Source organism: Pithys albifrons, chromosome 7 (genome assembly GCF_047495875.1).
Source record: "Pithys albifrons albifrons isolate INPA30051 chromosome 7, PitAlb_v1, whole genome shotgun sequence".
NCBI lineage: Eukaryota > Metazoa > Chordata > Aves > Passeriformes > Thamnophilidae > Pithys > Pithys albifrons.
This window is the reverse complement of record NC_092464.1, coordinates 23529024-23549457: the sequence shown is the minus strand read 5'-3', so window position 1 is coordinate 23549457 and position 20434 is coordinate 23529024. Positions and strand designations below refer to the sequence as shown.

The 20434-nt window shown below is 38.4% G+C and overlaps 1 protein-coding gene across 6 annotated transcripts in view; it reads right to left on the bottom strand.

Annotated features, from left to right (window-relative positions):
• The window catches only part of CDK14 (cyclin dependent kinase 14), a 298720-nt gene that overhangs the window by 140193 nt on the left and 138093 nt on the right, over nucleotides 1-20434 (bottom strand). For all 6 annotated transcript variants that reach the window (XM_071560658.1, XM_071560659.1, XM_071560660.1 and 3 more), the window contains one exon: nucleotides 11525-11648. In XM_071560658.1, coding sequence (XP_071416759.1) covers nucleotides 11525-11648 — 124 coding nt within the window. The remainder of the gene's footprint in view (nucleotides 1-11524; nucleotides 11649-20434) is intronic.

Sequence of the window (20434 nt, the reverse complement as noted above, 5' to 3'; positions counted from 1 at the left end):
GCAAATAAGAGAGATTACATCTGAAAATCTTCTTCTACCTTAATTCCCATGACCACGCTAAAACATTGCTCTATGATCTGATATATTATAAGCCATAAAAGCTACAGGTGGTAAAAGCTGAACTGACCATGGAAAAGAGCTTGAGGACAATTCAACAATGTTAACAACTAACCTGCCATTCTCCCTGCCATGTAACTCAAACATCACTCAGCACTACTTTCTTCCCACTAAAAGCAGCTTTTAATGTTTCCAACATCACCCAGACAAAAAGTTGCTGATTCCTGATCTCTCACTTATAAGTTTGTTAAGTTCAGGTCTTTCAACTTATAAGAACAAGAGGTCATGCAGATTTGATTATATGCAACATACATAAGGGTAGCTACCTGGAGTTTTCATTTATTTGTATAGTGTTTGGAAATGGAAATCACTGGAAAAGTGTTAAGTATTGCTGAGACAAGCAATGCCTGATCTCTTCTGGCTATCAAGGCCAATTGATGCAGGGGAAACTTTCCTCTTAATGCAGGTAGACCTGCAAGTGTAGTTTTAATTTACATCAGGACTAATGGTGCATCTATTAATGTATTAATACAACCAGGACTGTGTCTTTCAGAGGAATGAAAAAATTCATGTATAAATTACTAAAAATTACCTAGATAAGAAGTGACTGTGTTACAGAAGGTAAGGTTTTAAACTGTCGGGCAAAACAGATGATGTTATAAATTACAGAGCCATCACTTATTTAAAATACAATCTCAATTATGGTATGATTTCAGACGGTGTTAAATGGCACATCTCTCTTAATGAATGCCAGTTCTGCTCATGTTAATCTTTTTCTCTGCATATCAATATTTTTTTTCTGACTGATGATAAATTCTTTCTTTAATCCACACCTTTTCCAGCTAACCTTTAATATCTACATAGCTGATTATTTCCTGGGTAAAATAAATCTGCACATCTATTAACACATTAATTATATTAAAATTATTTTAAAATTTGGCATAATTTTCTCACTATATAATACATTATGTTCTCTTAAATAAGGAAACATTAAACAAAATCATCATTGGACCAGGAAAGCAAAGATGGAGAGTACTACAGGAAGTACTTGGATGCCCATATTCAATAGCTTTACCATGAGTACTACTTTTTCCCTGTAACTTTTGTTTCAGAAACAAGTAAAGAAGCTTCAGAACAAAAAAAGTTCTAAATAAAGTCTGATATTTTAAATAGAGACACTTGTAGATATGGTAATCAAAAAGGGTACAAAACCAAGGCTATGACAGAAGCAAGAAAATGTTCTCATATAAAACTGATAGAACACCCTTACATGACTGAACAAGGCTTTTTTTCGAACTAAAACAATTTGTTTTAAATACATCTATAGATTCATTTGGATGGATAGAACTCTCTTGTACAGACAGCAGATCACAGTTCTTCATATCTTCTCTGCAATTATCACATGAAAGCCTGGTGAACACTTAAGTGGGAAATACAAGACAACAAAATAAATCATAATTCTGATAATGACACAGTCAGCACTGAGCTAGTTGCATCTAAATCCCATGCTCTTCTTAAGTACAAGACACTGAAACAGATTTTTCATCACAGTTGTTTAAATGGTGTCATAACCAACTTCCTTTATTGCCCTTAATGGATGATTAAGATGCTTTCCTCCTATTTAAAGGCTCGCTATAACTCAAACTTGTAACAATAGAAAACTGGATTGAACCCTATGTAATCTGAGATGTGTTTAACAGGGAACCCATTTAGTGAGTCACACCAATCTCCAGCTCCTTCATGCTTTAAAAAAAAAAAAAAAGTCATTTTCAGTCAATAATCCTACACAGTGCTTCTCAGTGAGAATTTAAGTTACAGCACCTACTTGAGTAATAGCTGAAAAGGCTGGTATGGTTCAAGAATTTTAACTTCAATTGTTAAAAAGTAATCAGTAAAGACTGACATGAACAAAAATTCAGTATGTGGCCCTACTTTGTATTTGCTATTAGCAGAGAAAAGTTAGTCTTAACTAAAAACAGAACCTCACAGTTCTTGCAAATTGCTGTCTCCAGACAGTAAACCAATGTCAAATTTACTCTTTCCCTACAGACTAGGAAACCTGATAGCAGCCAGCTATCCCATTAGAAACAGAAAGAAGGTTTGGGGGTGGAGGGAAAGCCTATCATAATGGGAAAGCAAAATAAATAACAAAGAAGCCTGCCACAGGTCTCTGGGTCCACAGTACTCACAGCTTTCACAGCCTGCAACTTTAATCTTTCCTTCAGGAGGAAAGATTTGAAGGTCCTGTAGCTACCTATCAGCTCTGCTTCTAAGCTCTGGCCTCACTTTCCCAGGATCTCAAAAGCAATGTGGACAGCAAGGGCTTTTCTCCCTGAGTTGGTAACAACCATTCGAGGCTACACCAGGACAAATACACAGTGTGCACTGCTGCTCCAGGCCCCCAGCCCAACTGCCCCTGGGACCAGCATTCTACACTACTTTCCATGGAAAATTATGTATTTACAGTTATTTACAGAACTAGTTGTGCTTTATAAAGACCTACAAGCTGACTCAGGTTTGAGCAGTTTAGTTTTCCCTTTCCAGGTTCCCACTTCCTGTTTTTAAAACTTACAACATTGTCACTGAAGTCATCTTTATTTCTTGGTATTTAATACAAGTAAAGCCTGCAGAGAAGCCCATCACTGTCTTTCCTGGGGGTACAAGAACCAATTTTTCAGATTTCAAACACTGCTATGAGAGGGAACAGGCTGCACCTGGGGTAACAGAAACCTCATGCAGGGAAAAAAAGCCTTTATTTTTAGTCTGTTCAATTCAGACAGGATGTTAGAGGGGTCTGTGGACCTGCCTTGGGGTAGATTGGTTCTCTATACCAGCAGCAGCCTCTGAAAACAAATAACCAGACAGCTTCCACCATTTTCCTGGTCTCTGCAGAATGGGCAGGAGCTGCTGTGGGCCAGCTGCCTCAGGGGTCACCCAGGCTGCTCCTACAGCTCGCCCCAAATGCCAGGTGGCTGCAGCCCCATGGTCCACCTTTCCTCAGGCTCACTTGAAGACAAACAACCAGAGGGAGCCAGCCTACATAACTGGAGACACTCTTGGAGGAGTTTTGAATAATTTCATCAAGGTTCACTGACAATACATAATACAGCTCTTCAGGCAACTCCTTGTATCAGCATCTTCAAGAACTGATACTCTGTGGAACATTTACACAGCAAAAACACAGCAGTTATCCATGCAAGCAATCTCTTATGCTATTCAACCATTCTTATGAATTTTATACAGTACATTACAAAGAAATTCCTTATGGGATTCTTACAGTGGAAAAAAAAAGAACTATTTTTTTTCAAGTTGCCAACAAAGCTTTAATAATTTTAACAGTAAACTATACAGCAATAACCCTGTCCCTTGTGACATACCCCTGACATAATCGCCACAGAAAAATCCATATGGAAATACATGGAAACAATCTCTCTGATACTCAGCTGCAGTTTTAAACTGCAACTCCATTGAGTATAATTCCCTTTATTATAATCCCCAAGTCTCCTTGCTCCTGCTATCTATTATTAATCACCATATGTATCTAGAATGATGCATCGTTGAATCACACTTACTAGATTCTTTCTTCTACTACATCACAGGGCTTTATATTAACAAAACTCCAAAAGCTGAAGGAAGGGCTTTCACCATAATGCAGACCTCCTGCAGCTTCTTACTTATCCAAAGAGATCCCCAAAGACAACAAAAAGTTGTCAGGAAAAGCTTCAGGGTCAGTGTTATTTGAGACACTAAATGAAAGACATTTTCATGAAGGTTGTCCTGCTGGTTTTTCTCTCCAAAGCCCACTCCCACAGATGAGAAAGAGCAACTCTCTCATTGAAGGAACAAGCAAAGCACTACAGTACTCAGTTCCTGATGCACTTTCTCTCTCACCTTGCAACACTAGAATTCGTTGAAGTGTTACCACAATTTGAAGATTATTTTAAAGGCCTAAAACTAACAAAGATTGGGGCAGGAAAGGGGAGGGAGGGGAAACATATATTCAATTTAAAAAAAAAATTACCAATCTTCAAGTTTTACTATTCTTGCAAACTATGTCAAGCTAGCAATTCTAGACCTGTTGTTCCATACTTTGAAATCATACTTTGCACTTTTTTCTTGCAGATGCTTGGATAGTTTATACACTGTGTCTTGGATCCATGGCATAGAGAAAAAGTCAGTATACATATTAAAAAGAATGGCATCCCAATTAAAACGCATGATCACATAGAAGGTCCTTGCTATTACAATAATTGCACAATCTAAAACAGAGACCAAACAGATCTTCAAACTTCTCATTCACGCACTTCATGCAGTTACTTCTACTGCAAGTCTAACATAACAGATGGACGTGAGAGGCAGCTGCAGGGAATATTTACGAACAAACAATCCCCTGAAAAACAAACCCCAGCAGCAGATTGATCAGCTCACAGATAAAACAGGTCAAGGGCCCTACTAGCGACTTGGCCAGTTTCTCTCATAGCCTCAGAAGAGCATTTACTGCCTCACTAGTCAAGTCTAAATATTTTGTTCTTGACACATGCCCTGATGATCTTCTCAGTGCATCGAAAGGTGATGTCACCTCAAAAGCTACGTAAAAATGTTTTATCTGAAAATATCTAGTAACAAGTATAACTATGAATTTTTCAACCCAGAAAGCAAAAAATTATTCTAACTGAAGCATATGTAATATTTACTGTGATATGATCAGATTAAAGGTCCACACTGTCCTTGGAAAAGTCAGAATATTAAGTTGTTAGTGGATGTTATGGAACAGAGAATAAGGAACAAGGCACAAAAAGAGTAAATCTTTCCTGGAAAGTCACAACAGAAGCTGGGATCCACCTCCAACATGATTATCATCAGCTATTTAGGGACTTAGTGCTGGAGTTTAAGTATGATAATCTGCATGCAAACATAACTGATTAGCCAATCTTGATTTATATCAGCATATGCAATAGCTAAATGCCAATACCCAATCATGAAAAACCAAAACAAAAGAAAACAAGCATAGTATTTCCTGAGCCACAGAACCACACAAGGAGAATTTGCCTAGTTCAACCAGCCAGATTGCTCAAGGCTTAGTCCAGTCAGTGAAGCAAACAGATTTCACCACTTCTCTGGGCTATTCCAATGCTGAAGTACTCTCATATTGAACATTTCCATTCTTATACCCAGTTCTCTTTCAGCTTATGAACGATTATCCTCATTCTCCCACTGTGCACCTTAGTAAAGAGCACCTTCATGCTATGCATCACCATCCTCTTGGTAACCAGCTCTTAGTTACTGGGAGACTGCAGACGTAGTAATTTAATTACAGAAGCCAATCCCATTGATCAAATATGATTTACCTTGACTACAACTGGAAAATGCTTTTTTCACATGTACCGAAATTACTTCCAATCTTGCTTCATTATTTTCTCTGAGCTAGTGGTTGGCCAACCTGCAATTCCCCAGGACCTTCTTTCCTGTCCTTCTTGAAAGTGGATAAAACATGAACTTTTCTTCGGTTACTGGAGACCTCCCCTAATCGCTAATCTTTCAAAGATGATAGAGAGCAGCCTGACAATGACATCAGTCGGCTTTCCCAGTACCCTCAGGTTTGTCCTGTGCAGGACCAGGAGTTGGTCTCTATGATCCTTGTAGGTCCCCCCTCTAACTCAGAAGATTCTGTAATTCAATGAACTTGCACAGGTCAAGGTTTCTCAGAAGATCCTCAATTCAGTTATTTTCCACTCACACCCTTCCTCCCTGAACCACATCTCTGAGAACAAAGGCCTGTAAGATCTTAGTCATTCAGGCCAAGACAAGGAACAGACAGAGCACCTCAGCCTTAGCAGTCTGTTGTGATTTACATCACATGTCCTGCTTAGCATGAAGCCTACAGCTTCTGCATTTTCTGAAGTCACTTACTGTTTTACTTCATCATGCTCTTCCAGCATCTTACTTTGCCTCCTCAACACCCTGCCAATCTCCTCTCTTACCTCAGCACATTTTTCTCTCAGATGCTTTAACCTCCTTACAGAGGTCCTGGGGCTACAATCTAAACCCTTCCCACACCTGTGGCCACTCAGAAGCACCCTCATGTACAATCAAAGATAATATCCCTGGCAGAGCTTGTCTGTTTCTCTGGTCTTTTCACTTATATTTGCTCCTATAGTCTTTGGTACTTATTTCTCAGAGGTTCAGAGTTACATTTTGAAAATAAGGATCACTGAAATGACTTATGGCGCTGGTTATAAAATGTTTAATATGAGTATGAATCACATATTTGCTTACATAACTCTGTTGCTTACATTATTAATCACCTGATTGGAACTAACTGTTGAAAAAATATAACCTTAGTGCTTGTTCTTTGAGTTCGTGACTCTATCCACTGCTGTGCAGCCATTTGACACTATTTATAGTTAAGATAAATGCACTTATCTTTGGAAAAATACCTTGGTCTTAAAACTGCTTAATGGCCTTTTAAACAAAGGCTCAAATATTTCTTTAAGTCAATACACATCTAAAGGACAAACAAATGCAACTGTACAGAGTGCAGAAAAACTAGTAACCAAAGGCTAAGGAACAGCTAAGCAGCCCAGTCTGTGTGGTAACTAGCATCAAGCACAAGGCTCCTATTTCATTTAAGTTTGCAGTTGAATCATAGAATCATTAAGGTTGGAAAATACTTCTAAGATCATCAAGTCCAACCTTTAACCAAATACCATCATGGCAACTAAACTCTAGCACTAAGTGTCATGTCCAGTCATTTCTTGAAGACTTCCAGGAATGGCGATTCCACCACTTCCCTGGGCAGCCAGTTCCAATGCTTAACCACACTTTCAGTGAAAAAATTCTTCCTGATGCCCAAATTGAACCTTCCCTGGTGCAGACTGAGACCATTTCCTCTTGCCCTGTTGCTGGTTGCCTGGGAGAAGAGGCCAATCCCCACCTGGTTACAAACTCCTTTCAGGCAGCTGTGGAGAGCGATAAGGTCTCCCTTCAGCCACGTCCTGTCCAGGCTAAACAACCCCAGCTCCCTCAGCTGCTCCTCACAATATTTACTCCCTAGACCCTTCATCAGCGTCATCACCCTTCTCTGCACACACTCCAGCACCTCAATGGCTTTCATGGAGTGAGGAACCAAAAACTGGACACAGAACTTGAGCTGTGCCCTCAGCAGTGCAGAGTACAAAGCGACAATGACTGCCCTAGTCCTGCTGGCCAGGATGCCACTGGCCTTCTTGGCCACCTGGGTACAGTGCTGGCTCATGTTCAGCTGGCTGTTGACCACCACCCCCAGGCCCTTTTCCAGTCACTCATTCCCAAGCCTGTAGTGCTGCATGGAGTTATTGTGATCCAAGGGCAGGACTTGGCACTTCACCTTGTTGAACCTCACACAGTTGGCCTCAGCCCATCAATCCAGCCTGTCCAGATCCCTCTGCAGAGCCTTCCTACTGTCCACCAGATCCAAACTCCCACCCAACATGGTGTTTCCTGCACACTCAGACTGAGGGTGCACTTGATCCCCTTCCCCAGATCATCGAGAAAGGTATTACGCAGGATTGGCCCCAATACTGAGCCTTGGGAAACCCCACTAGTGACTGGCCACCAGCTGGATGCAACTCTCTGGGCCCAGACATCCAGACAGTTTTTAATCCAGTAAAGAGTGCACCTTCCAAGCCATGGGCTGCCAGTTTTTCCAGAAGAATGCTGTGGGAATCAGTTATGAAGGCTTTACTGAAGGCCAGGTACATCTGGTCATAAAAGGAGATTAGATTGGTCAAGCAGGACCTGCCTTTCCTAAACCTATGCTGGCTGTGCCTAATCCCCTGGTTGTCTTGTACATGCCATGTGATGTCACTCAAGATAATCTGTTCCATAACTTTTCCCAAAACTGAGATCAGGACAGGCCTGTAGTTTCCTTGGTTCTCCTTCTGACCCTTCTTGTAGATGGGTGTCACATTGGCCAACCTCCAGTCACCTAGCCATCCCCAGCTAACCAGGACTAATGATAAATGATGGAGAGTGTCCTGACAGCCTCTTCTGCCAGCTCCCTCTGTACCCTTGTGTGAGTACTATCTGGACTCATAGACTTTGAGGGCCTAAGTGGCACGGCAGGTCACAAACTACTTCTTCCCGTATTGTAGGGGATCTATTCTGCTCCCTGTTCTTATCTACCAGCTCAGCAGGATGGTGGCCCAGAGGATAACTGGTCTTTCTGTTGAAGACTGAAGCAAATTGCTTATGGTGTTACTCATTAAAGGTTTAAAATACTTTATTTCTACTTCACAGACATATGTGTCGGGAAAATAAACAAACCTGTAGACAGCCAAATTCACACCATAGAAGCAAAAAGAATTCTTGCACTGCATTTCATAAGGAGAATTCCTAATATACTTTAATTTCCTCTGGAATTTTAACTAGATTGAAAAAGAATGCAGGTATGGTGTTCAAGGACTATTTTTCATAGCAACAATTATTCAATATGTAGTCTCCCCTATTATATCTTCTCAAGAAAGCCATTTTTTTATAGCTCATCCATTTTTAATTTGATAAAGCCTCTATAGTCTCCTCTCCCTTTTCATTTGACCTCTGAGTCTTCTCATAAATGTTCATTTCCTAGCAGCTAGAGCACAATGAACAGAAAAGCAAACTGCTGTTCCTCTGAACAAAGACACTCCCACACAGTGGAGTATCTATGTCTGGGAGCCCTGCTATAGAAAAACACATGCCCACAGTTATTCAAAGATTCCACTTCAGCCGCAGTGCAATGCACTGGCAGACATGAATAGCCTTTCTTTTACCTTGTTTATTCAAGAACTATGATCCACTACAGCCTGCTTTTAAGTATTTGATATCCTACAGTGAAGAGATTAAATAAGCTTAAAAACGTCAGACATGATGTTGATTTTTTTGTAAACTCATGAAACCAAAATCTGAAGGTCTTGTCCTTAGAGACTAAAAGGCCTTTGCTCTAGGATTTTATATTTATTATGCTAGCAAAGTCAATCCTATCTCTGAGAGAAACTGATTCCTTGAAAGGCCGTCTCCTGCCTTGAGTGCATGTGAAACCAAAGCAACCATCTTTCTAATTTCCATACTGCTACTCACGTAATTAATCAAATACACAATGTAAGCCAACTTTCTTTCCAAGCACATTATTGCAAATTAGTCATTTGTGGGAGAAAAACATAAAGAGAAAAAGGACTGTATTTTACATCTTGTTTAAGAAGAGTCTTTCATAATGGGAAGACGGAAGATGAGGTATCATAAAGCATTTAAATAAGTAAATATGCACAGATAGGCACACAGACGGCACATGGGTGTGCTCTCATTTCTCATGTTTCCAGTGAAAGAGGTCGTGACCCTTCAGACTTTAACCTCATCACTTCTAATTTTTCATCTTGGTTCTCAGAAGAGAAATCTAACCCATCTGGTTTTCTATTTTACGAGGTCATGAGCCATGAAAGAACATCTAGCTTTAAGAAAAAAGGAGCATATTCTTCTCACTGTCTGTAAGAGTAGATTATGCAGATGTTTCTTTTAGGTCAAGACAACTTAGAAGGGAAAAAGTATTCTGGGCACAATATTACATATTCATGTGTCTACCATTGTATTTCATTTGGTTGTGCTTACACATTTCTAGTTTATCAAAATAATTTATAATGGTCAACCTTAAACTCCCACCACACGAAGCTGTGAAAATCCTGCCTTTGATGTCATTACTAGGATACTTAGCCTGGTGGCACAATGAGGCAATAATTTCATCAGAACAGAAAGTTACATTTCCTACTACAGAAGGGCACAAACAAGCATTCCGCCTTTTCCTCTGCTCTACATCAGGCAATACAATCAGAGAGAGGTCAACCTATGTCTGAGTTGGGCATTTCATTGATTGGTTCACACCTCCAGCAATGCATTTAACAGTGCTGGTGAAAGGTAGGTTGTTTTCTCTTAAACAGCTTAAAAGTTTGCAGCCTCCCTCTCCCAAACCACATAGGGCACAGGGTTTCAGCAATCCACCCTCACACCATAGGAAACATTTTACATACAAAAGTTTGTGAGATCTTTTACATGGTTTTCAGCATCCACAAAAGCTACATAATCATCATTAAGATCTCCTGAAAGACTTAGAATATGAGGATCCTTGGGATCAGATGAGTTCGTAGTGTTTTATACATATAAATGATACAATAAATCTATTAATGTCAAACAGCACAGCATCTTCAACAGAGGACTAAGTCATATTTCACTATAAGAACACTTAATGATTCACCTGCTTCATGTACTTAAGAGATGAAAGCTCATAGTAATATACAACATGTAGTAATGTGTTTTTAGGCATATGTTTTAAAAAACAAGTTTTGAAAAATGGCAACAGAAAATGGTATGCAAAACCAAGTAATAATTGCTGCTAATACTATTCCTCTAATTGCCTTATAATCCAAAGCCCAATCAAGTTCTTGTGGACTGTGTCCACCTGAAGTCCTGTTCCCTTCTCCAGCATCACAAATACACACTGAGCTGTTAATTGCAGCAATGCTAATTAAAAGACAAAACCCCATGACTACATTTACAGTGAAATTGCCAATTAGCATGTAAGGTTTCCTCATTACTGCTGCTGCATAAAATGTGAAGTGTGATATGGATAGCAGTTATAAAAATAAGACGTTTTTAAAAAGCCAATAGGTCACATTTTCAGCTTACTTCAGAAGCTCTGCTGAAATCAGTAACTGGGAAGCTTGTCTACAGAAAAGGAAGAAATTCCTACAACATTTTGTAAAAACCACTAAAGAAAAATATTGCCATTTTCCACATCTGCATTCACAATGGTTTTCAGATGAAAGATTACTTGCCCCAGAGTAGCCACTAGCAAATAGCTTTAAAGAAAATTAAAAATAGGTAAAAGGCTAACATTTCAGTGGATAATTTATCCTGACTTTAAACTCCACATAAGGCTTCCCCATGAAGGACTAATGAATACTGAAAGTAGACCAGGTGATCCTAGTGTCCTTTATTTTTTCTTAGAAGGAACACTTATTTACTCTTGTGTCCTTCAGTGTCTTTCAATGACCATTTAATAAAAGTTAACACAGATCTCCATAACCCTAAAGCTGCTTCCATAAAGTAATTGTGCCCTTCATATGGCCTGTATTTCCTCAGGTCTCCCTCTGGATTTTCTCTTTTCTTTTTAAAGGCTTTCGATTCTAATTCAGAGGTCTCATGGTAAATAAAATGCAAATACTTTCAGCATTATCTTCCTTGAGAGAACTGGAGTATGTATTTGTTTTTCACTTGCTCCCTTTTAATCAAGCATTTTGTTGACCATAATCAATTTCTTCACTCAGGAGAAAAATGTGCAATTATCTACAATGAAGAAGGTGTGTCTAAGGAATAGGGTGGGGGGAAGAGAAATCAATGGAACCATCTGTCTGACATTCCTATAACATTATAAGAGACTTGTAATTAACTGCTTGCCTACCAAAGTCTGCCAGCTTTAACTCCCCCGTGTCACTGATCAGAAGATTCTGTGGTTTCAGGTCCCTGTGCAAAATGTAACGCTGGTGGATGTAAGACAGTCCTCGCAGCAACTGAAATAAAAATAACTGAAAAAGAGGGGGACAAAAAATGACCTCTGTTAATATTTTGCATATAACCATAGGTGATTTCTTCACAATATGCAGGGTGCTTGCATATTGCGGTAACATTGTGTCAGAATTCCTCCCAAACTGGTGTAATTCCCACCCAAATTTAACACAGTGAAATTTTCATATGAAAAATATTTACTTGGAAAACACTGAACCCAGCCTCTAAGCCCTACTATATCATAGATTCAATTTGCCTAATTAAAAAAGAACAAGAGCAATACAAACATGTGCAGAAAGCTCGGTTTCTACCAAATTATAATTATATTCCATTTACCCATATGGCCTTAGAGATTAGGTGGTAGCCTGAAGACAGATGTGTATCTTCACTAATTATAGGAAACAACAGTACAGGGTGGATAGGGATGGGGAGATAAGGCTGGGGGATGGGACACTGGAGCTAAAACAAAGAAGAAATTAATAGTATAACAATAATGTCTGTGTATCTAAGGAAATCTGCAAGTATGATACGTTTTCTCCTTCAAAGTTTATTTTAATGGGAGGTTCTTATGTATTTTTCATTAGGAAATTATAACTCTCACTGAAACTACAGATGACTTTTGAAATCTACTTGCAATAGTCTTTATGGTAAATTTAGATAAGAACTTATCTCACCCTCCACGTTTCTTTGAATCCTTCTCTGGACTCCGCAAATGCTTACACCTAAAGCTAAGTATTACTATGGAGTATTTTGCAATTTACAATTATGAACAAAGAGCTAGATGATGAAGATCTTTTGCCCTTCCCTTTTCATCTCCTACATGCATCATTGTCCTATATTCTTACTTGCACTTGCTGTAAAAGGCTGTGTTAAACCATCATGGATTCTATCAATACAAAGGGTGAATGAACTCCCAGGAGTTGCAGTTATGAAAAGCCTATCCTAATACACAAACCCTTCCTATTGCCTGAACTATTTTAAGAAATACTTCCGTTTCCAAAGGAAACACAAATAACCTTTGCCAGCCTAAACATGGAGGATTCAAGAGTGGATATGTACGTCATGCCTCACAGCTCCATGAACAGTAAAACGTGCTCTCTTGCAAGATGTGGAAACCACACTAAAGATTTGGGAAAAGTCAACACAGGCACACAAGAATTTCTAATTAACTTGCGACACAAGCATCCTATTTAGTGATTACTGAAGTGAAGAGACGTTATTAAAAGGGTTACAAAATCTGATTATAAAAGAGAATAAAGCCTGACATGAAAGAAACAGAAATGTCATGTTATTGAAGTTGAAATTAATTTAATTGCATTTCATTTTTTCCCTGAGCGCAGACACAATACACTCTATGTTTAGCTATTTAGCCAGGGCACAAAGAGCAATATCAATCACCTTCTTGTCAGGGGTGGGTGTAACAATATGCTGAGGAAACCTAAGAGGAAAATACAAAAATAAAGAATAGCAGGAAAGTCATAAGTAACATGTACATTACTTTTTGAATTGTGGTTAAAATGGAATTCATGGTACATAAAAACTATTTTAATAAGGGCAAGAAGCAGAAACGGCTTTTGTTACACTCTGAAAATATAAATTAAATTCTATTAAATTAGTTCAATATAGTATTTTTTAAATAAAAAGACAGAGAAAATAACCACTTTGCTAGGCTAAATCAATGGTATTTAACTTAAAAATTATTTTTAAATATGCAAGGAAATTTCAATTATCATAGTATCTTACAGCACTGTAATCTTTATAATAACTCAAAATATATTTATTAATGTGATCTATCATTTGGCTTTAATGCCAAGAGGCAAGTGATTTGATATGATGCACTATAAAAAAAAGCCCAACAACTTCACAGCTAAATAGAATAAATATATGCTCAAGGACAGTTTTGGAATGTACTTTTATTCCAAACTTGTAGCCATGCTGTACTCATCACAAGTAGTTCCACAAAAGTTAATTAATTCACTCACACCTCCTTGGAGAAAGATCATGAAAGAGAAGGGGGAAAAATTTTCCTGAATTCGTTACAGGTTAACTCACTGTTTTGTTGCTTTCTCTTTTTCTCTTCACCTTTGTTTTTATTTGGCAATATTAAATGTGAAAAGAGTTAAGTGAAAACATGAGCCTTACACCTGGCAGTAAGGCATTCTGCAAACCAGAAGCTCTTCGGGATTGCCTGGGAAGAGAAAACACTAAAAGAGGCTCCCCATTCCCAGTAGTTCCCAACTACACAAAAAGATGAATTGGAAAGAATTGTTTCTGATGCCCCACAAAACACTTCTGTCCTCTCACACTCAAGCTCCCTCCTCTGATCTTGAGGAAAGCCTTCTCCAAGAAACCCATTCCCCTTCCAGACCATCTGCATTACTTTCATAAGGAGGAAAATGAATGCTAGATGAGGTACCATCCATCAAGTCTTACCCATACACTCAAACTGAAATCAATGCATCATACTCTCAATTCACTCCTGCTTCCTCCACCTCACTCAGTCACGATCACTGTGAAACCTCAGCCCTGAGCTTCTGCAGAGGGCTTTGAACAAGCAACTAAACTGCTATTTCCCCAAGGCCACAGGAGGAGAACCCTGCAGACCAGAGGGCAACTCTAAAATGAGTCAGTCAATGCAAATTAAATGTGCCTTTCAATGGCTTAGTTGTGAGGGTAGAAACAACACAGTTTGTAGCTCTTTAGCTTTTGTGTTAGTAATTTTAATAATCACATGGTCATACATGGGCATAAGTATGAAATAACCTGCAATAAACAAACTAGGACATCATTTTTGTCCAGTTTGTAGCTAATTAGTAAGAACAGAGGTTTGATGATTAATTAGACACATAAAATGACAAAGGTCATTGTGGTGAGAGTTCAGAAAGACAGAAAACAGGATAGAGATTTGTCTCTAGAAGTCAGGTTTTCATCAAAGCTTAACATTAGGAGGCTCAACACTTGACGTTCAAATAAAAAAACCAATCGAACACTTGTGTCTTCAGGTCTTACTTATTTACTATAGTCCTTGAAACCACCTTTTTTTTTCCCCTGTTACGTAGCTCTCACTTTAATGAGCAACATATTTTAATGAAGAATTTTCATTGTCGGCGAGAAAAATGCAAGCCAGTCAAAGCTAATTTGGGGGTTAAGGACTGTGATGTTAAAAGAGTATTAGCAGCTCTTAAAACTTAAAACAGAAAGCCCTCAACTCCACAAACAGGTTACTTAGCACGTCTATAGCCTTTCAAGTGTAAGGGCCAGATAGTCCATTTGACCAAAACCTGTAGTAGTTTTAAACTACTACATTTTCTGAGAGACTTGCAGCTGCCTGAACAAACAGCCCAGTTTTCCTGGTGTTCTCATGAGCCTGGGTGAGTGTATAACCTGGACCATTACATGCACACATCTAACAGCTGCAAGGGGGCTCATATGCCACAGAATGCTTTACTGTCTGTTGGCCTCTGAACGAGCTTGTAAGTTTGACACTGACACAGGCTGTCCAAACCACATCTAAAGGGTGCGACTGTTGGGAGCTAACACTTTCTGACTTAGTTTCAGAAAGATCTTACAAGTCTAATAACAAAGGGGGACACTTATGTACAGGTGGTCCATGTAAAGTGCTCAGATGACTCCATTTGGTTGCCCTCCAATCCCAGAGATGGTAGAGTTTCTGGCAAAGGATACTAGGGTCAGTGAAAAGCAGAAATTTTCAACATGTCTAGGGAGATTCTCCAGAAAATGTACCATTTCCACATAGTCTCTGCTGAGGCATTAAGAACCCCAATGACAGGAAGGATGCTGGCCAAGAGGATAGAATCATGAGGCCTGTGAAGGGCTTTTTAAAATCTTTCCCCGATGGCACAGAGGGATTTCTGAACTATTTCCTGCATTTGAGCTCCATTAATACATGTATTGTGGGAATAAAGGACCTGGCCCTAAATACAAAAGTAGAAAGCAACACAGGACTTTTTAGAAGATGCACAAAACTCTTGGTTCAGCTCTTTCTGCAAGAAACTGCAAATAGGGCTGATCTAACCTGGACCAAGATTAACATCAATTCAGGAGAAGGCTGAAAGCAAGATTCAATTAATGTGTTGTTCCTTTAGCAAGCTTATACCATTCTATTAGCATAGTTACTTTTGAAAAATGATACACAATACCACAGAGGCTTTATTATCACTCACCACTGGTAACAAAAATGCTCTTGCTTGCTCTAAGTACCAAACTACACTTTCTGGGTATCACATAATCATTTGAATTTCCAAATGGGCATTGAGCATCAATCAAATCATATTCAGTCTTTATAGGCCATCAAATCTAAAAATACCAGGAAAAGAAAACCAACTCAGGGCATCCCTACTCAAGCTTGCAACCAGTGTGCTCCCTATCATCCAGAGGATATTACAGGCTTCTTTGAATTATTGGCTACTTACAAAGGCAAAAGGAGGTAATAAAACCCCTGAGCAGGACCTCACAGCCTTGGAAATAAACACAACCAAACACAATGCTCAGTTACATGTGGGTTTACTAGACTGTTTGGGAGTTTTAGATTGACCTGTCTTAACCACTAACATAAGAAAAAACTATCTGGTAATATGCATTATCACAGAAGCAATGAGAAAGCTCCCTGTTGACTTCTGCTAGCAAGTCAAACAGTCATCAAGCACCATCTTTTTTATCACTCTTGGTTTGTTATTCTTTTCCGTCTTCCCAACCAGGATAATACCATGCGATAAAATCCAGCTTTTCACTTCTCATAATGTCCTGGGGAAATACTGAACCTTTAGGTCAAAGCTTTGTAAACTGTGTTGCTTAAATTGTCAAAAGAAGTAATTCCAGGAAGAAAGTGTTGACCTGAGATGAATTTGCATCCCTAAGAATAAAGGATTCTATCTGAATAAAAAATTATTAGCTATTTGAATCAGCATGATTGTCATGATCATAATAAGCTTTATCTCCCTAAAAGGTTCTCCTATCTGACCTCCCTGGAATCAACTGAATTCTCTCCAGAAGAATTTTAAAATAATTCACTCCAAAATGCATTTATAAAGGCTTCTAACTCGCTTCTGTATTCCTTACACGACAGTCTCACCAAAGATGCAGAAATGCATACAGTGCAGCCACTGAGAATGCACATCACATCATTGCCTTAAGAAAATATATAAAGATTTTTCCACTTACTTGCAGCAGAACTGAAAAGGAAAGAGATGGAATGTGTTAATTTGCTAGCTTCTATTCTCTTTGATTATCTTTTAATCATTTTTTATCCCCTCTGGATACTACTAGAGTCATTTGCAACGAGGAAGGTGTGCTTAATTAACCGAGTATAAAGACACTCCCTTATGATCAGTTATAGCTGTCTGCTAATGTTCAATAACTGTAAGACTCAAGTTTTTTTCTTTTGAATGGAAAAAATAAAAATAAGTTCAATTCAATTAAATCTCCTTTTCTACCTTTCACCAATTCACTTCCCTGCTGAACTAGGTCAGAGTGGCAATTGTTGCCTTACGAATTTTAAAGATTTTAAAGTGTTCTCCTTCTCCCTACAATATTTTCATATATTTTGCCACATGAACCATGCAGATCATACAGACAATAAATTACAAGTGCATTTATGCAAGTGACATTCTTCTAGCATGAATTATAACAGGCTGACAAAGATTCTGCATTTACTGTTCACAGTTGTGCATATTATCAAATCATTACTTTAAGTGACAAGACTGACATAGAGTGAAATGCTGATGCCATATTTAATGCCTGATAACTAAAAAGTCTAATTTAAATAATCAATTCTCAATGCCATGTGTAAAATACGACTTTAATTTAGCATAACATTATTCTGTCTACTGCACACCTGCTTGTTCACTGGATGAGGAATGAAAAATAGCAACTTCCCAACTACATTAAATAGCATAGCTTTTTATTTAGCATATCTCTTGAAATATATTTTTAATTCAACTCCACATTAGCAGCATCACTAATTTAAGTAAGAGGGAAATTTCGAAAGAGTTAAATTAGTTAATTTGTTTCAGTAACAACTGATAAAATTTAAAGGACCACCACAGCAGGTATTCACCTTGAGGAAAAGACTGTTTTTGTCAAAGCCCAGTGAGTCAGCAACATGAAAATACCTCAGAGCGGGATCTACTATCATGGTTTAACTGTCCATGTCCTGTGTACCTAAGTCTATGGCAGCTTACCTTTTGGTCAGACACCTTTAGTTATACGCAGGTGCTCACACACCACAGCTTCCCCTACATCATGGACTCAAGTATTTGAAACATATGGATGCAGGACTGGCCTTGTCATCCAACACATGTCTTGCACCAGAAAGGGGAACACAAATGTCCTGTGCATGCCACAGATATTTATACAATCACAAGATGGAAAGTAAACAGAAGCACGGCAGGGAGGCCTACATCACTTACACAACTGTAACCTAAAACCTAAAGCATTTTTATCATACTTTTCAGATACTATGCTTTACTTACAGGTTTTGTATCTTACTAATAATAAATGGAGTTGCCACTTCGCAGGAGCTGGCATACAATGCTCTGTTACTGCCAAAGTTCAAGCAGCAGCACTTCAAGCGCAATAAAGCATCATATGGATGGCACACAGGAGCTGCCTGATCCTTCCATGTTCTGAATGCTTCCCCACCCTTTGTGCTTCAGGTTATTGAAAAGCTGTAATCAGTTCAATGATAAATATTTGTATTTACAGAAGACATCAGATGACAACTACACTATGGCTTTGACTCAGATTATTAATTTTCACATTAGTCATAAAATGCCAAAATTACTCATCTGTCAAAAACAGATGCAGCTTTGAAAACTGCAACCATTAGTTAAGGACAATGCTCACAGGACTGCAGTCTAAAGAAGAATACATGAATACTGTAAGGGATTGAGTGTGAGAGGTTTCTGATAATATCACGTAACATTCACTGTATTTCAACATTTTCAATCCAAAGTACTGGAGATCAGCACTAAATCCTTACTTTAATAAATCCAATGTTTTCCTCATATCTGATTTGAGGGTTTTGTTACTTTTTTTTTAACTATATAATTGGTATAAAGTTGACTGACCTCTTCTTGAGCACTTAGCACAAAAAGTGTTGCAGCATCCCATTATGTTTCACTAATTCTTATCAATTACATCTTTTGAACTATTTTTAAAAGATTTTAAGACAAACCAATTAAAATTTTTTGCTGAAACTTAAGCATATATTACAGAGATTATTGGGCTGCCCTAGTAAACTTAATACCCAAATTCCAGTTCACACTTTGCCATGTACCCTGACTCAGTATTACAGTGATAAAACACATTTTAAAAGGCTATGGTAGGGCTTAGTTGGTTGAGGTTTTGCTTCAAAAATATCCATCCATTATGCATAGAAAACTGCTGTGCCCTGCTTCCTAGGAGAAGGAAGGCTCAAAATTGATATGGGTAAGAGCTGAAGTCTTGAAGGCTCCTGGGAGAAGACTGAATATTCCTGTTCCCTGTATGCAAAGCTCAACAAGAGGCAGCAATATTAGACAGATCAAGAACAAACTGGAAGTTCCTTCTCCTTCTAGTCACAGTGGACTACAGGAGCCTTCCAAGTTGCCTGAAGTAAAAGATTTTGAGAGTGATTAAGAGACAGAGGTATTTTCTTGTCTGGTTGGCAACCTGTTGTCATTCAGGCTGCTGTTGATCAAATTAAGGAACAGTGGGTCAGAGTTAAGTGCCTTTTTATTTTGTCAAAAATGGTTTTTTTCTATCAAATGCTCACACAAATCACTGCAAGTAGAACAAAAAAGGCAGAGAGAAAAAAAATGAGGATGCATTTCTCAAAGGACTACAGCTATTTCAAGGCAGCACCACTAATTAAGAAGCAAATCAGCTTTCATTAATAGATTTATTTTTAAGGCAGGGAAACAAACAAGTAATGCAGACATGACAGATGCAAGGCCTCTGCTCCACTTATTCCACCAGTAATAGGGGTTACAGTAAACCAACTATAAAATAAATGCATCAAAACAGATGAATTTATGTGCACTACTGGCAATGTAATAACATGGAATAAAAGACACAGTTACAATAAAGGTTAGATTTCAAAGGTTAGAAGAATATAAGAACAGTTACTTTTTCACAGAACATGCTGAAATGCACAAAAAAACTTAAGGGACATAAATCAGAATGAAGATCATCATAAAAAGAAAAATAGCACTGGTAGAGTCAGCTACTTGCTAAGACCCATTAGAGTTCTTGCTGTAGGAAGCAATCCAGATGTTTCAACTGAGCATGGACTATCTCTAAAGGCTGCAACAGCTGTAGGAAAGAAAGCCAGGAGTACAGATTTCAGTAGTCCAGGCAAGGAGGAACAGTACAGGGGGAGCTGGGAGCAAATCTTGTACCTCAGTTTGCCAGAGCACATTTTGCAGCTTGGGAAGTGCCAAACGGTACATGTACAAATCAGCTCCTATTTCCAGTCATCTACAAGGCTGCAGCAGTAGCTTTCAAACAAAACATAATTATACATGGGGCCACGTATTTAAGATTTATTGCTTGCCTTCAGTCTGTGAAAACTCAGAAAGACATCTTCAAAACCAGAGGAGGCCATGCCTACTACACATGCACGTATTAACTGATTACCTATTTTCTCATAATTTCTAACTATAATACTGTACATAGTATATTAATATATAGTTATAAATAAATGGTAGACATGCAAGCTTGTCAGTTACCAAAGATGTAAAAACTGTGTATTTGGAGCTAACAGAGCGTACAGAGTATATAGACTGAAACAACTGCTATAGAGCAA